At 36.3% G+C, this 18,212-nt stretch overlaps 2 protein-coding genes across 15 annotated transcripts in view; both read right to left on the bottom strand.

Annotated features, from left to right (window-relative positions):
- The window catches only part of LOC100891683 (methyltransferase-like protein 24), a 41,648-nt gene extending 34,111 nt beyond the window's left edge, over positions 1-7,537 (bottom strand). The window contains exon 1 of one of the 2 annotated variants that reach the window (XM_030994759.1): positions 7,329-7,537. The gene's annotated coding sequence lies outside the window, so the exon portion shown is untranslated. Of the gene's footprint in view, positions 1-4,747; positions 6,321-7,328 lie in introns of those variants that run through there. The other variant, XM_030994760.1, reaches the window with a different exon arrangement.
- Positions 7,538-15,987: 8,450 nt separating this feature from the next.
- LOC577455 (protein mono-ADP-ribosyltransferase PARP4) overlaps positions 15,988-18,212 on the bottom strand; it is a 99,030-nt gene continuing 96,805 nt past the window's right edge. For 11 of the 13 annotated variants that reach the window (XM_030994762.1, XM_030994770.1, XM_030994767.1 and 8 more), the window contains 2 exons: positions 17,557-17,644; positions 15,988-16,447 (listed from right to left, as the gene is read on the bottom strand). In XM_030994762.1, the coding sequence (XP_030850622.1) occupies positions 16,257-16,447; positions 17,557-17,644 (279 nt within the window). In that variant the 3' untranslated portion in view covers positions 15,988-16,256. The remainder of the gene's footprint in view (positions 16,448-17,556; positions 17,645-18,212) is intronic. The other 2 variants (XM_030994764.1, XM_030994763.1) reach the window with 2 other exon arrangements.

Consider the following 18,212-nt stretch of genomic DNA (forward strand, 5'->3'; position numbering starts at 1 on the left):
AATGAAGTGGTTGTCAAGATGTACCGAGCAAGTCTTTGAATTATTTAAAAAGAGATAGTATATGAATATACTTTGGCTGCTATGCAACAGCAAGAAAAGGTTGCCACATTAAAGTGTAATGAACTACTTATCTCCCACGGTGAACTAGAATGAGTCATGGTTAAGAATTCAGGCGTATATAGGGGCCAATGCGGCATCCAGGGGCAGGCGCGGATCCAGGATTTCTTAGGGGAGGGGGGAGGGGGAGGGGGGGGGGGTAGTGAGCACTTTTTTTTTTTGGTCCTCGCAAATTTAAAAATTTGCAGCCCCTCCCCCCCCCCCCTTGAGCGCCAGGGGGGGGGGGGGCAACCCCCCCCCCCCAAAAGGTAAAAATCACGAGTTTTTACATGATTTTTTTTCTCAAGGGGGGGGGCGGCCCCCCCCCCCTGAATCCGCCACTGTCCAGGGGCACATCTTTAAAAGAATATATATATCTTTTGAATTCGGAAAGAGCTCTTTGTCAACAGTTGTCTGATATTATTGTTTTCGCATTTAAATTTTAAGCTCACACGTACCCCCAAGTGGGCGACAAGGAAGCAGAGTATAACTGAAAAAACACGACTGCCTTGAGATAGACATAGGTTACTCATCAACTAACTACCACCCTCTATTTAAGAGTCAAGATACACAAGACTACATATTCCTATCAACGCCCGTGCTCCATTTGAGAGTCAAGATTTCTCCAGTAACATCCCCCAAAGTGCTTTAATCCCAAAAGAATCGCTAAAAAGTGCCGTTACGCCGATGAGATGAAGACTGAAGCGATTGACCATTTTAGGAAATAAGTAGAACATGCTGGCGGTTAAAATCGAATACGGAATTGAATCACTCACGCGGATGTACTTCGTGTAGAAGAGTCCATTATTAAATTTCACGCAAGCGGGCTTTGCAGTCGGAAAGGTCTTATTGAGTACGAATAAAACCTGGAGGTATTGAAAAGGACATTTTGATAAATTGCTTGGTTTATGATGATGATGGAAAGCCCTTTGTAGTATTTTACAACAGATAAAATAGTGTTTAGATCCTGCGGGTTATCCGAAATAGATGTTGGAGTGGTAGTGGTCGTGGTAGTAGTAATAGTGGGTCTATTATTATTGTTATTATTATTATTATTATTATTATTATTATTATTATTATTATTATTATTATTATTATTATTATTGTTATTGTTATTGTTATTGTTATTATTATTATCATTATTAATATTAGTATGATTTTTACTAGTTTATTATTAGTATTATCAGTAGTAGTAGTAGTAGTAGCAATATAATTAGTAGTATTAGCAGTAGTAGCAGTAGCAGTAGTAGTAGTAGCAGCAGTAGTAGCAGAAGTAGTAGAAGAAGTAGCAGTAGTAGTAGAAGAAGAAGTAGTAGAAGTAGAAATAGTAGGTAGTAGTAGTAGTAGTAGTAGTAATAGTAGTAGAAGTAGCAGTAGTAGCATTAGTAGTAGTAGCATTAGTAGTAGTAGTAGTAGTAGTAGTAGTAGTACATTAGTAATAATAATAATAATAATAGTGGGTTCTTGTATAGCGCTCATGTCAGTCAGATTGGACCCTCCTGTAGTAGGAGTAGTAGTAGTATCAGTAGTAGCAGAAGTACATGTAGTAGTAGTAGTAGGCCTAGTAGTAGTTATTGCCCTAGTTGTAATAATAGTAGTAGTAGTAGTAGTAGCAGTATCAGTAGCAGTATCAGTAGTAGTAGTAGTAGTAGTAGTAGTAGTAGTAGTAGTAGTAGTAGTAGTAGTAGTCGCAGTAGTAGTAGTAGTAGTAGTAGTAGTAGTAGTAGTAGTAGAAGTAGTAGCAGTAGTAGTAGTAGTAGCAGTAGTAGTAGTAGTAGCAGTAGTACATTGGAGTAATAGACGTGTTGTGGTCTAGTGGACTGTAGCACTAGACTAAAGTATGTAAATGGGTACCTGCTTGAGTATCTTCTTGACATGAGAGGAAACATTTGAACGTTTGGATCAATAATCTAGCAGCTTAAATTATTGTGTGAATAAGGCTTGAAGCAGGTTCGAAATCATGTAATGTACTTGTTTCCACAAAAACTAACATTTGCACCTGGCTGAGACCAGGCTTCTTTCACATATAGTTGCTAAATGTTGTTGTTATTGTTATTGTTATTTCTATTACTATTATTATTATTATTAATATCATTTTTTAAATTTATTATCATCATCATCCTAATTACTATCACTTTTCTTGTTATTAGTATTTTCATTAGTGTTAGTATTAGAATTATTGTTGTTATTATCATCGTTATCAATCAACATTGTCATAACAGATAATGCAAATTTCATTTTCCATAGGTCTATATTCTCTCGAAGTGGAGGATAATTTTGCTTCGACCTTTTCTTCTTGAAATTTCCATGAACATCGAAATGCGATGTCTTTAATAGATGTCGAAAAGAAGTTCGCGAGTAATTTCGTGGTACGTGCATATTACATGAAGAATAATTCTGTGTATATGAGTCATAATAAACATGAGAACGAGAGTAATAATTCTTCTTCTAATAAAAGCTGGCAGCCCATGGAATTGATTCTCCAGGTTGTTAGTACGTGATATCAAGACTCATGCTTTGTCTGGTGGCCTGCAGCTTACGGTCAAAGTTCATGTACCAAGAAACATCTCACAAAATGTCATTAACAGCTACAGAAATAGGTAGTAGTCTTACCACAATATCGCTTGCTTTTGATTTTGTTTGCCTACTTTGTATGCATTACGAAGGCGGTTTAGGAAGAGAAATGTTTCATTAAGAACTAATAGGGGTGTTGTTTATTATCAATGACAACGTATGAAGCTATTAATGGTGTCACTTTCACAAATTCAATATTTACTAACTGCTGAAGGACTGATTTCCTTCTCCTCCAATAAAAACAACAAAACAAACTACCACTATACTAGTATCTTAACTACTACTACTACTACTACTACTACTACTACTACTACTACTACTACTACTACTACTACTACTTCTATTACTACGACTACTACTACTAATATACTACTACTACTACTATACTACTACTACTACTACTACTACTACTTCTACTACTACTACTACTACTACTACTTCTATTACTACGACTACTACTACTAATATACTACTACTACTACTACTACTACTACTACTTCTATTACTACGACTACTACTACTAATATACTACTACTACTACTATACTACTACTACTACTACTACTACTACTACTTCTACTACTACTACTACTACTACTACTACTACTTCTATTACTACGACTACTACTACTAATATACTACTACTACTACTATACTACTACTACTACTACTACTACTACTACTACTACTACTTCTACTACGTCCAGCACCACCTCCCCTACTAATACTAGTACTAATACTATCACAACCACCACCAGAATTTATAATATCTCTCATACCAATAACGATGATAATACGACATTCCCCCTTGTAATGTACACATGTACTTCGTTCAAACTGACATGCTTCTTCTCATGCTTCTTCTCATGCTTATATTTATTTTACTATACTATGCTACAACCTTCGCTGTCAATATATACATCCAAAGTTTTTTCTTTATTATGTATAGTTTTCATTGTAACCAAGGTAGTTTTCATTGTCAGAAAGGTATTTTGCCACAGACAGGTTGATAGTCAAAAGACCGTGATGAGGGTGTACCTATTTGCCTTTTGATCGAGTCAAACCTGACTGATCAGTGCGCTCCGTACAGGCAGAATACAATCTCATTATGAATTATTCACGGATCAGAGACCATGATATTCCATTGTAATTGCTTTGTCAACAAAGACCACAGCAAACATAAAAGCTGAGATTGTTAGCCTATAGTCATATTCATAAATCAACAGTTCCGCTGGTGACACAGTAAAGCAATCTCCTAACCACATTATTGAGGTCGGTTTGACGCTGTGTAAAACCATATACACAAACCAAACGAACTGACATCATTGCTCTCACAGCTAGATATTTGAAATAACGATCTTAGCCACGAGATGATTCAAAGCAAAGTCGGTAAGAAATTATGGTTTTGTCTCTCCGGCATCCAACAACCGAGAGGTCACATGAGAAAAATCTGCCTTGAACATCCATTTTTTGTTAATGAGATTACCCAAAATGAAACGATGATAGTGAAGAAATTACCCAAAATGAATGACACTGAGATCTCAACGCGAGATCTGAGTAAAACTTATAAGTATGTGAAGCAGCTTCTTAATGGTTAACTGTATGACAGAACGATTGAGCTGAGAATAGTAAGCTAGGCGATGAGACAATCGGAGCTCAGAACGATAGAGGGAACGACAAAGGTCATTAAGTATGTAAAGTGTGAAAGGCAAATACAAGGCATGGATGGAACAGAATGGGATGAGAGGTAAACAGAAAGGAGCAAATAACTGATGTAAACTGGTAGAAAATCTACAGGTATGCTCCATGCAAAGAGAGAGAGAGAGAGAGTGATAGAGACAGAACATAAGAAGGGGGTACTAATATCAAATAGATGCGGCTATATACAGACACTAAATCACGCTCAAATTCAGTATCTTAAATTAATTCTAGTATATATAGTACCTAGCACATAACATAAAATCATGAATTCAATCCAAGTTAGATCGTCATTTCCTTTGATGCAAAAGGACAAAACTATGAATACATATTGAACTCTAGCTAGACCTTGATATTAATGATAGTAATAGTTTACATACCTGACGTGTATTCCCCTCGATAATAATTCCAATCACGATAGCATTTTTCTCTTTCTGGTTTAATCCCTTTACGATAAAGAATCGCAGTTATGTCCTCAAGCGTTTACATCTGGTATACCCATGTCAAGAGCTAACGCGTTCACTTCTAGCCAAGTTCATGGGTGATTTTGTGACTAGCCTGGCCTGGGGGTGCGAGTTCGCGCACCGCCTGGACCGCTTCGCTGGATCAAATCATTATTTAGCAACGGTGCAATAATAGAAAGAAAGAATTAAAGTCAAGCACGCCCTCTTGAGAGAATAGTATTCACAGTTCAACTACAATTGCATTTAATTTTGAGTTGATGTGAATCAATATTCAGATCAAACAGGGTGTAGTTTCAGCTGTGGAAGAGGGATAATCGAACCCAGTGACCCATCGGGATACAGAACATCTTTACAAAACTAAAAGACATATCGTTAGAATTGACCAGCGTAATATATTTGTTTGTATCCCCATTAATTCCTCATTCTTTTATAAGAGCAATGTTCAGATTTTGTTTTGTTAAAAAGAAAATAACTTTGTATTCCTTTAAACAGAGTGTCATCCATATGAAATTGTGTTCATCCCTATATAGTTATTCGTGAGATGGGATTACCATGTACCCGCTTGGGTGGTGAGCGAACACTACCAGGAAGAAATTATCCACAGGCTTAGCAACAAGGGTGTTGTACATTTAGAATTTAACTTGTCATCAGAATGTTTGAAACACGGCAAGAAAATGAGAGCACATTCAGCATTCTTAATAGAAAAGTTTCTACAGTACAAAGTAGCATTACTTTAAAGTAAGTTTATTACTTATTACTTAAAAGTGTTTCTATAAAATTGAAAATAGTAATCAAGAGTATTTTAAACATGCTGGCAAACCACTTCAGCCTACTTCATAATAACGAATTACATTATACTAAGAGCATAAGCTGCCAAACATTCAGGCCCGAATTCACAAAGGTTTGTCGACAACCTCCTTTGTGAATTCGGGCCATTATGCCTAGAAACCGTTCAGAAACATGTTAAAAAGGTTTTATTTACTCAGAGTTACTAATGCTATCATGATGTTAAAATTCTGGAGAGAGATTTGTGTATTCTGTTTTGTATATCGCATTGGGTAAGTTATTAGATAAGTGCGCTTCATAAGTATTTATTACTATCATTATCATTTTTATGCCGGCCTCAACGGCTAGTTCTTCCAGATATAGCTTTTTGTCCTGAGAGAGGGTCGGTGAAATTAATTCTGTCCCATCCCTTCATTGGAGGTAAAGAATGTTAAGAAACATTTAATGAAATCGATTCTAGAAGGTTTAAATTGTATTTTAGGGAAATGAGGTATATGTTGTTGTTGCTAGGAAGGGAAAAACGAGTTTGTCTTCTCCCTTTTTAAGAGAAAGTCACAGCACATATACTTCCTGAGCCTTGGCGTAAAATTATGTGCAGTCTTGGGAACCCGTCAAGTAATATGTGAGGGAGCATAGCGACTGAGTGAGAAACAAATCAAATATAGAATTAGGAAACTATTTCAGAGCACAATCAACATGACGGCGGGGGGGTCAATCGTTTACATAGTTGCACTGCATAGTGACTAATGTAACATACATGTAGTTATATTAATGATCTTTTGCGAGGAGGATGGGGAAATTGAATTTTTCCAATAAAGATTCTTTTGAATGGGATTTGTAATTTATAAGCAATAAACTATCCATAGATTTGCGAGAGAGCGTAGTGAATGAGTGAATGTTCTTGAATTGGGAATGTGAAAGTTTTGCGTTTTAGAGCTATAAGAAAACATAAAAAGATCATTGACATTGTACATCAAAATAATTCACGTAATTTTCATAATGAAACATCACAATTTGACTTGAACTTTCGTTTCATCTTAAGAAGGATCTCAATGTGGGGTCAACTTTAATAAGTCGTTAAGCGACTCTGAAAGACAGGGTTTCTGTAGTGAGAGAGCGTAGCGACCAAGCGAGACATTTTTTGACATTATAATATTGAAACTCTGTATATTTATTAGTACTTTCAAGCTTATCTGTACTAGTTTATACGAGGGATTAGACTACCCTGAAAGGTCACTGGACAGATGGTTATCTCATCAATTTAGCTCTCAATTAACATAAGAAAAAGAGGACCATGGGGGACCAATGGTCACCGATTAGGCATTGTTTTATATATAGAGGGAGCGAGTAGGTACAAGTAGCACAGTGTGGCTTTAAATCATAATCATAATCAAAATCGTACAATAATAATGGTTATACGGCAAAACGATGGATGTGATTGTATTGCAAGGGAACTGTAAACACATTGCCTTCTCTTTGGTAGAGAGATAATAATGTGAGGCTATCGATCCCTTAGAATTCCTTCTATGGCTATATGTGCAACTTAGAGGCTACTTCCATCGTAGCCTCTACCCATACTTTTTACTCATTTTGCCCCGTTCTGCCTACAGATTTCAATAAATTTCCACATGATTCAAATAAGTGCAACAACTTTCATGGAAGTGATAAGACAATTCCTCTCTATATTACAACAAACACAAGTTATGCTTACCTCACTCTGTGGAAAACTCTAGGACGGGCTACGACAGGACTCCAAGGCCTCACTTTAAAAATGATACAGGAATGTTGTAATTGTCTTTAGGTTCTAAGCTGAAAGTCTACAGAAAGGTGACTTTGGATGGTAAGGGATCGTAGAAGAAATACGTGGGAATTTCTTTTATACTGTGCTTGTCTGGTATTAATAGTGTTTTTACATGCATCTTCAATACGGTAAAGGGATCTTTTAGAGTGGGTGTGTGAACTGGAGCGAAACAGACCCATCACTTGATGGGTTTTCTTCATTGTCATCGAATTGGGGAAAGAATAATGCTGCAAAGTGTTGACCAGTTTGACGGTGTATGATGTAATCAATAGAAAGGGTGCTTATAGTCAAGGCATTGCGTAATCACACAGAAGCACTGACCACTGATAAAGCTAACACAGCAAACAACATGGTCACAGGTCGAGCCATTCATTCTTATGAAGATAAAGTCTATAATCATACAAGTCATGTGGAAGTTGCAGTTTGAGACAACCCTCAACTCACTAAACAGGTACCATCAACACAAATGTTATCTACAGAATTCTTGCAAAACTGAAAAATCAGGAAAAAAATACAATGATGTTGGCGCTGAAAGCCTGAAAGAACAGTAAAGTTGCCACCGAGTGCAATAAATGGACGTTAAATATCAAAACAGGTCTCCAGTTTCTAATATTACGTGTTCATCGGTTTCTCCAATTCTTCTTTTTTCTTTCTTCTCAGTCGTTTTCATTACTGTCTTCTTCGCTTTCTTGGGGGCTGCACAAATCGCTTGCTTGTCGATTTATGTGTGATGTACATTGATTTAAGACACGAAAGGAACAGGGGATAAAATATCAATATTCCGCTTCACAATATTGTGTTGTGTTGTATTATTTTATTCATAGCAGGACCCCCTTGAGGAGCAAGCCCTCGATCTACTTTTTAAAAGAAAACATAATACAAGTCATCGCTGGTTGAATGATTTTGTGTTCCTTCAGTTTTAAAACACATTCCAGTGCTTTTGCCCTTTTTTGTCAAAAAGGGCCATTTAATATCTGCAATTACATAGTTTGAATAAATAGGGGTCAAAGACACTTTTTCTCTAGAAGATTTTGACAAAAAGGGCAAAGCACTGAAATGTATTTTAAAACTGAAGGGACACACAATCATTCAAAAAGATAATAAAATAGGCCTTTATGAAAATTCATAATTTTTGGCCAAAAATGATGGGCTAACCCTTTGCCATTTTTATGAAATTATCTGCAATAACATAGTTTGATTAAACATTGGCCATAGACACCTTACATAGATGAAAAGAGGCCCTTTAAAAAAAATTCTAAGCCCTTGCCAGTTTGTCAAAAAGGGGCCTTTTCTATATTCCATGAAATTATCTGCAATTAGTGTTTGAATAAACAGGGGTCATAGACACCTTCTAGAGATAAAAAGACATGAATATAGGCCTTTTTGAAAATTCATAATTTGTGCCCAAAGATTATGGGCTAACCCCATGCCATGGAGGCAAAGTAAAACATATCGAGCCATTCGCCGTCGACGGCCAGACGATACCCGGAGTACATAATAAGCCGGTGAAGTTTCTAGGACGTCTGATTGTTGGGAACTTCAGAGACAATGCTGCTCGTCAGGACATGATGGTCTCGCTTGGGAGATGGCTACATACTATCGACAACTGTGTTTTGACTGGCGTCATGAAGTGCTGGATATATCAATACCTAATTGTACCAAGAATGCAGTGGAAACTTATGATATATGATGTACCAGTCTCTTCTACTTCTACGACGATACTCAGCAGGATCAATAAGTCAGGATCTAGTGCTGAGGAATAAAAATCTAGTTCTTGGTCTAGATGCTGGGTGAAAGCGCTCCCTTGAAGCCCTCCAGTGAAGTAGCGTCAAGGGTGATCTCCGAAAGTGCATTCCACGCAGTTACTGTACGAGGGGGAAATGAGTTCTGGCAGAGTTGGGTGCGGAATGGGATAGCCAGCAACTTCTTTGAGTGATACTGTCGTGTGTTGCTGTGTAATGGTGAGCATTGATGGCTACTGTGTTGTTTTGGATCTTGTACATGAGGTGGAGGCTTGTAGCATTTCTTCTCCTCTCCAGGCTCTCCCATTTCAGATGTTGAATCATGGCCGAGACACTGGCCATACGACGATATCTCTGGAGGGTGAATCTAATTGCTACTCGCCTTTGTACTGCCTCGATTTGGGATATATGCTTGTTTGTGTGAGGCTTCCAGACCGAGCAACAGTATTCCAGATGAGGTATAACAAGAGAGAAGTAGGCTTGTTGGCGGATCTTTTGTGAGGTTTTGCGGAGATTTCTGCTGACTAGTCCCAGCATCCGATTGGCTCGGGATGTGATGTTGTTCATGTGGCCTTGCCAGGACAAGTTGGATGAGAAAGTCAGTCCTAGATACCGGAGATCTGTTACCAATGCAAGAGGAGTGTCTCCTAGTGTGTATGTCGTGGTGATGGCTTTCCGACGTAGGGAGAATGTGATATGTGATAGCATTTCTCGGTGTTGAATTTCATCTGCCATGTGTTAGCCCATGAATGCAGCCTGTTGAGATCTTGTTGTAGGGCTTGGCTCAGTGATCGGACGGTATAGAAGACAATCATCAGCAAAGAGTCGGATTTTGGAAGAGATCCCATCTACTATGTCATTGATGAAGGATATAAACAGAAGTGGGTCAAGATCTGTGCCCTGCGGTACCCCCAGAGGTGACTGGAACCCATTCAGATGACTCTCCATCTACAACAACACGTTGTAACCTTTCAGTTAGGAACACCCTGATCCATCTGATAAGGTTGTCATGGATCCCATAGTGATGAAGCTTATGGAGAAGTCTAATGCAACTGCATCAACTTGCTCTTTCTGCTCTAGAAATGTGCAACATTTTGAGATGTAATGATCAACTGGGTCTCACATGAATGGCCAGGACGAAAGCCATGCTGAACATCATTGAGAATATTATTTTCGTCATAGTGATCCATGATGACATGTTCGAGCAGTTTACTGCAGATGGACGTGATTGATACAGGCCGGTAGTTGGAGGCCTTGCTCCTGTCTCCTTTCTTGAAGGTTGGTGAGATGTTTGCAAGACGCCAGTCAGATGGTACTGTTCCTGTATCTAGAGATTGTTGAAAGATAAAGGTCAGGATCGGTGCAATGTCTTCAGCAAAGAACTTCAAGATCCTTCCTGGTATGCCATCTGGTCCTGTGGCTTTGCTAACATCTATAGCTTTCAGTAGCATGACAATGCCTTCCACAGAGATTTTAATGCGATCCATTGAAGGAAACACGGGTTGTCTAAGAACTGGAATGTTGGAGTTATCCTCCAGTGTGAAAACTGATGGGAATTGGTCGTTCAGTGCAGTTGCTTTCCCTTTTTTCACCACACTTGAGGGATCCAACTCCAGATGACTCTTGCTTTCTGGATTTGATGAACTTCCAGAATGCTGTGTTGTTCTTGTCATCAGTAGAGAAGTCCAGTAGTTACGACGAAGTTCAGATCTTAATTCTTTCTGATAATTCTTGTACTTAAGCCAATCATCTGGTGTTTTTGAAGCTTTAGCTTTATTGTACAGTCTTTGCTTTCTCCTGACTCCTCTCTTTATGGTGTTTGTGATCCAGGGACTGGTTTTTTTTCTTTCCAGACACCTTTGTTGGAATGTAACTCTCCATGAGGTCTCCAATCTCTGTTTTGAAGTCATCCCAGTTCTGCTGTACTGTTCTAGGTTCTGGGCTGCTACGTAGGAAAGAAGACTGAAACTTGAGGAGATCTGCACGCATGCCGGTTGTATCAGCTTTATTATACATGAATACTTTCCGAGCTTTCTTCCTTGAGATTGATGGAGTTTGGTTAACTCTAAAGCTCACGATGTCGTGGTCACTGATACCTGCTGTGACTTTGCACTCATCAATGATTATGAAGGCTGGATGGGTAGTGAGAACAAGATCAAGGATGTTCTCTGTAGCGCCTGCTGTTCTGGTAGGCTCTTTGACCATCTGCTCCAAGTAAAAGTCGTTGCATATGTCAAGAAGGCAAGAGCATTTTCTTCTGAAGGATGATGGACCCTGGAGATACACCAAGTATACCCCGGCCCGCGACAAAGCTATAGTTTATGAGGGAAAATATGTACATCTATTTAACTTTCTTTTCATTGAAACATCAACTGGCATCACCAAATCAAACGCATTCAAAAAATAACATGTAGACAATAGAATGTATTTTCAAAACTCTACTTTAATCTTTATAAATCACTTAAAAAAATATTCAGAAAAATATATAATTTTTAGTTATGCATTTGTCATTCAAAATATAAATTGTATTATTTGAACAGTAATTATGCCTTAAAAAGTAAACTTAACACAAATTATATAAATAGGAATGTCTTTTTTGAGTATCTGTATATTTGACTGCATACACAAAGGTTAAAGACTGGAGCACCGTCTCAATACTCAAACCCTTTAGAGGAAAGCATTTCGTTTCTCTCTGCCCAGGTGTTTAAATGGGTGCCTGTTAGTATTAAAAACATCCTTGTGTTTTGGTCACCATCATGTGTACCCTGACTAGGTTTCCTACCAATGCTGCGAGTGAATAATCTGTATAAGGTATCTGCAGGCAAGCATTAGACAGATAGAAAAGCCGGGAAACAATTGTGTTTCCATTTCAATTTAATTTCTTCTTTTTCCACATAATTTCATCATATTTCACATGAAAATTTAAAAAGCAGTACGTAATACATATGTCCCCCCCCCAAAAAAAGTTTAATAATAGAGGTGGAAACTTATTTGCCACCCAGGAGAGGGTGGGTACCTGTGAAGATCGCATAAACCCATTGTAATTATGTTCAATGCATGAGTGTTCACAGTCATTATATGGTATAATAACAATTTGATGTGGAGATACTGGGCATACTAATATGACTTGTGACACTATAGAAAGTGCTGTATTACATAACAAAATACCTTCTAACAAATTATTATTCTTTCTCTCTAAATCATAGATATAGGATGTTTAACTCATACAGATATTTTGATAAAAGCAATGACTAAACAAATTGGAAATAATTCAAAATTACAATTGTGTCACACTTTCCCTCTAAAACTCTTGATACACTTGTTTAGACTAGAATAAGCAAGACATTTTCCATAAAAATATGAATATAATACTCATTATAAAGATCTTATGATACAAACAACTAACATTAATCATGCAACCAACTCTCGCCTAATGGTAAAATCTGATAATGAAATTACATTTCAAGCAGATCTAGCCCAAAATCACTCTTAATCCTTAATCGTAAAATTAATCAACATACACCTTAGGTAATTAAATTCAGAAAATTATAAAACTTGCTGAAAACAACATACAATGTACAGATATGCTCATGTCAAACCACATCATCTTTAAAACTCTGATATGCTCAAAGTACCACTACATAAACATTTTTCAAATTTCTAAGATTCATTTCATTTTCAATGAATATGTACAGTGTGTGTTTTTGTATTAAATCTAAATTATTTTTCAACCATGTCGAAATCTTTAAAAAAGTACTTATAAAATGCAACTCAAGATTACCACTGAAAAGCTGAGTAGGGAATTTAAGCCATTTGTTGCAAATGGCATAGTCTACAAAAATATACAAATAATTGTTACAGATATACTACAAATTGGGGAGTTGAAGGGGGTATAAACATGTACATGGGAGGGGTCTTGAGTATGACATTGTATAAATGTATTCCAATTACAAGTTCAGGTATTTTAAAGAAGAGGTTGAGTTCTGGTAAATTGTAAGTTTCTCATTCTTGTTTAGGTCAGCATCCCTCTCTTCTAAAATCTCAAGATCGGAAGCACTAATTATAGTCTCACCTTTCTCAATTCCTATAATGTGCAAACGTCGAATCCACTCTTTGTCCAGGTTACTTGTTCCAAACAACAGAGCCTGCGCATGAGGTTCACCGCAAAATCATTGAAGCAATGGGCTGGAGCAGGGCAAATTCAGTGTTTGCCCCTGGTGTGATTACCACACCAATGTTCAGCACAAAATTGTTTGAAACCAGAAACCTTGACAACTTGGCTAGTATGACGTCACACTTTGATACTCTCTCGTTTCCAGACTGTTCTTTCTAAAAAAATAAATGCATAACCAGAACTCAATTCTATCTTTAAGGGTTGAAACTATGCTTCTTGGTCTTACCTACGCTTTAAAATACCACACATATCTACTACAATATTATTAACATACAGGTAGGTACATTGGTGTATACTTATCTCTGGTCAGACTTCACCACATTTCATACTAACCTACTGACTACTAAACACACAAACATATTTCATACTAACCTACTAGACTACTAAAACACACAAACATATTTCAAAGTATCAATTAACACACTACCTTTAAAAACCCACAATGAATCTTAATGCACAACAAAATATCCCATAGAAAACAAATCCCTGTCCCTGTCTAAGGTAGTATACAGCTACATTACACAGACACATATATGTATGTATAAGTACAAACTAGTTTAAGTATAAACTACTACAATAGGTATTAGAAACAAATATTGTAGACTTATAGAAGAATGCATATCAGACATTCATTCATTCATATTTCAATACTGAAAGACTGCTTCAGGAGACTACTTTCAGACCTAAAGACAATTCATCCATGTATAACAATATTACATAAGATTATATATCAATTGAACTATATGTATGTGGTCATATACTACTAGGCTATCTAGAGTCATTGAAATATTGTATATTTCACACAATAATGAGACTTTGAGATGAATTTGTAAAATAGTTATATTTATACAATGTATGTTTATCTGCATAACCGATTAAAAATAATTAATACACATGAAATACACATTTATCAAGAGTATATAAGAATATTTTTGTATGGTTATGCAATTACATGTATATAATATATGCTCATACGCATACAAACAGTGAGTGAAATGTATTTTTAGATATATAAATTTCATATGATTGTTACATATATTAATGTCTTATCTATGTGTTCAATATATTTTAAGAGATCATTAAAATCAAAATATATATCTTTCATTCTTTCATCCCCCAGGAAACAAATATATACACCCATACCATATAACTATGTCATTTATACCAAATGAAAATTGTATACATGTATGAATAAACCTTGGATGTTTTTTTACAGGCAAATTACTATGTCAACATAATAATTTTTACATTTTCGAATGGCAATATTTAACGATTGAAAAAAGCTATTTTGTATATATACAGAAAATTCCACTCTTCAGATGTTTAACATCATATTTAAATAGGGATCATGTTAAGTGGTCCACTTAAACATTTTGACATACGCTTGAAGTAATCATTAATTTGTAGTCAAATTGAGGGAAAGAACGTCCAACTAATTTTTATGAAACATCAATGTTTAGAAACAGACAATTTTAATTCTCAGAAAGAAAAAAAATTCTTTTCATACCATACCACAAAACATATAAAATGACAGATAACATACATAAGTAGAATTATTTCAAAGGCATCATTTTTCCATTGCCAAAATCAGCTTCTATAACCTTTTAAGACTGATATTTTTCTTAAAAGTTAAAAGAACGATATATATATATATATGAGCAATTCAAAATTCAAACAAATGTAGTAGCTTGAATTCATATGAATATTTAAGTACACTGCAACAGGATAAGTAGATGGATTTTTTACCTTGCATAATCTGTTATCAAGAAATATATAACTTACAGATATTCTTTGAAAAGGAAATTCCTTTAAAATTGTTGATTAATGCTCTAAAACATACATGTGATTAAAAGCCTTATGTTCACAAAGTATTCTCGGCAACATATGATCATTATGCAGTGCCTCCCAGAAAAAACGAGAACAAGAATTATCGATGTTTTAAGTAGCCCTTATATTTTCATAATTTTAGCAAACAAATTCGTTTTCACTGGCTGCCTGCCGTAGCAAAAAGGCAGAATTGACAAAAGACTTAACTCCGTTTTGTTGACAATCAGCCATGCATGAAGTCTTTCGTCTACGGCTGATTGTCTAAGAAACGGAGTTAGGTCTTTTGTTAATTTTGGTTGTTGATACGTCAGCAGCCAGTGAAAACGAATTTGTTTGATCAAATTATGGAAATACAAGCACTACTTTAAACAAACAGAACTTTTTTATTCCTAGCTCATTTTTCCTGAATGAGGTGTCATATGAAATTCAGATACCGCACGCCAAACGACTTTTCGGTTTCCTCTCTTCAAATTGATTTTAATCACTCATGCGTGAAATATGCATTATTATGAGTTGCATCAAATGAAATAGAAGGATCTAAGCTTTCCAAATGTGTGTCATTTATCAATTATAATTGTGATTAAGTTATGATAAAACATCGATAATTCTCGGTTTCCTTTTATGTGGGACGCACTGTATACATGTAGGTAATCTATTACTGCAAAATCATTGCATTCTCAAAAAAATTTAGCCTTTTATTTTAACATGAAAAATATGATGCAAATGTTTATAAATTTAAATATTTTGCTAATTATCAATTACGATCAAATAAATCACTTGTAGAACATTAATTTGGTCTATGAAACAGTATTCAAGTATAAAGCAAGATGATAGCTAGATCATTTGTCAAACATCTGAGAGGCAACCTCATTTCTGGAATCTGTATGCGCAATCTCCAGATGATTATTTTGCAATCATCTGAGAGGCAACCTCAATCAAGGAATCTGTATGAGCAATTTCTAAATGATTTTTTTGCAATCATCTGAGAGGCAACCTCAATCCAGGAATCTGTATGAGCAATCTCTAGATGATTAGTTTGCAATCATCTGAGAGGCAACCTCAATCCAGGAATCTGTACGAGCAATCTCTAGATGATTAGTTTGCAATCATCTGAGAGGCAACCTCAATCCAGGAATCTGTACGAGCAATCTCTAGATGGTGAATGTAATGGGTAAGTTGGTTGAGATTGAGATGGTCGGTGGACTTTGTGGATGAGAGTTTCTTTGCACAACATACAACCAAGGATACCATCAATACTCTCAGAAGTTTAGCTCCAGTCTTTGATCCTATGAAGCAAGGGATAGTTTTGAGAGCACACATACATGTTATAATGCTTCTCACCATGCCGTTAACAGAGTAAAATACAAGAATGAATAATATTAAGGAATGTCACCTACCCAGTCTATGTATGACATTAGCCACATACATTGTTTACTACATTGTTGTTGTACAATCAGGGTACACACTTTGTTTGACTTGGGGTGAAAAAAGTGATTGGTTTGTGCTCATAATCCATCTTTCCTAATAAACACAACAATACTATGTGTGCAACTTATGTAGAATTTAAGACAGAACTTTATCTCTAATGAACATAAGTTTGGGGCATGCCGTTCATATGACTCTATCAACTAAACATCTAGACTGGCAGATATACTGTACCGTACCTTTACTGTACGAGGATAAATCATAGCCGAGAAGGTAAAAATTACATTTGGTGAAAAGTATATAATAGGGGCATAATTGTAACTTATTGATTAAAAAATACTATAATATAGTGGTTGAAAAATTTATCTCATTTATGCGAACCCTACACCCCAGAACAGTACCAACTTAAGCATGCATTATAATCCAAGATGGCGGCTCGCATTTTGCCTCTTTTCTTAGACCAATATTATTAATTTCAAAGTCATTAAAAGGCACTAAATATAAACAAACATGGTCTTATGGTCCTATGCAAACAAGAGTTCATATTCTAACCATTAATGAGTCTGATAAGCCAGCTAGTAGCAAGGTCGTATAAAGTATGTTTCTCAGGTCAAACAATCCTTTATTGAGTAGACAGCAACTATCATGACTCTGAAGGCTCTGAATGGCTACATAAAAACACTGATATCATCCATAAAATAGTTCTATACTGGAAATCACTAAAAATATCTACATAATGTATAAGCCTTCGATTCCTGGGGTAATACAATGTGGCAGGTTTACCATAAGAGTAGCACATTAAGATTAAAACAATATCTGAGCTTCAGTCTATGCGCCTAACTTGTATATACGCAAGCTCCACTTGTTAATTGTGACCACCACGAGAGACACCACGTCACAATTTTCTTGTTTAAATACTGATGAAAAGGCTTTGGACGAGTATCGGCATAGAAGTAGAAGTAGAACTTACCTAGTGAGTGTATGCCTGCATTCTTGAGAAGACCAAATAGTTTCACAAAGTTCACATATTTGCCCAGGGTGAAGAATACCATTGATTCCTGGAATATGACATAAAATAGACCTGTCTAAATGAATTGATCACTTATAAAGTTCACTGGTACATGTAGATATAAAATCCTGTGAAACTTATCAAATCACACAAGACACAATAAAGAAAAGACAAGACAAAAACCCCTCTAGTAAATTACCAGCAGGACAATTACCCCTGGAAATTACCGAATTGCCCCCAAAGGGGGGGGGGGGGGGGGAATGTACAAAATTAGGAGCGCAAAGCCTTCACGGCGTGAGATCCATGGCCCGCTCATTCTTTTAAGGTCCCGGAAAATTTTGAACCTGAAGATATTCTATGGTACATCCTGAGGCATTTCTTGAGTAAACTGAACATCTTTGTGTGTATTTATTTTTCATTTTTCTTTGGAAAAGACATGCCCCCCTGGATCTGCCCCTGTACAGTGCATCCATAAAGATATTAACAATACACTGCAGTTCATGAGTGTATTACACATGAGTTGTTACTTGGTAGAATAATGCTGCATTGGTTGCCTTTCATTCTGGGATTGAAATAATTAGACTTCTGACACATGAATCTACTGAAACTGTCATTCA

The sequence above is a fragment of the Strongylocentrotus purpuratus genome, unplaced genomic scaffold, assembly GCF_000002235.5.
Source record: "Strongylocentrotus purpuratus isolate Spur 01 unplaced genomic scaffold, Spur_5.0 spur5_scaffold_21, whole genome shotgun sequence".
In the NCBI taxonomy this organism is placed as follows: Eukaryota; Metazoa; Echinodermata; class Echinoidea; order Camarodonta; family Strongylocentrotidae; genus Strongylocentrotus; species Strongylocentrotus purpuratus.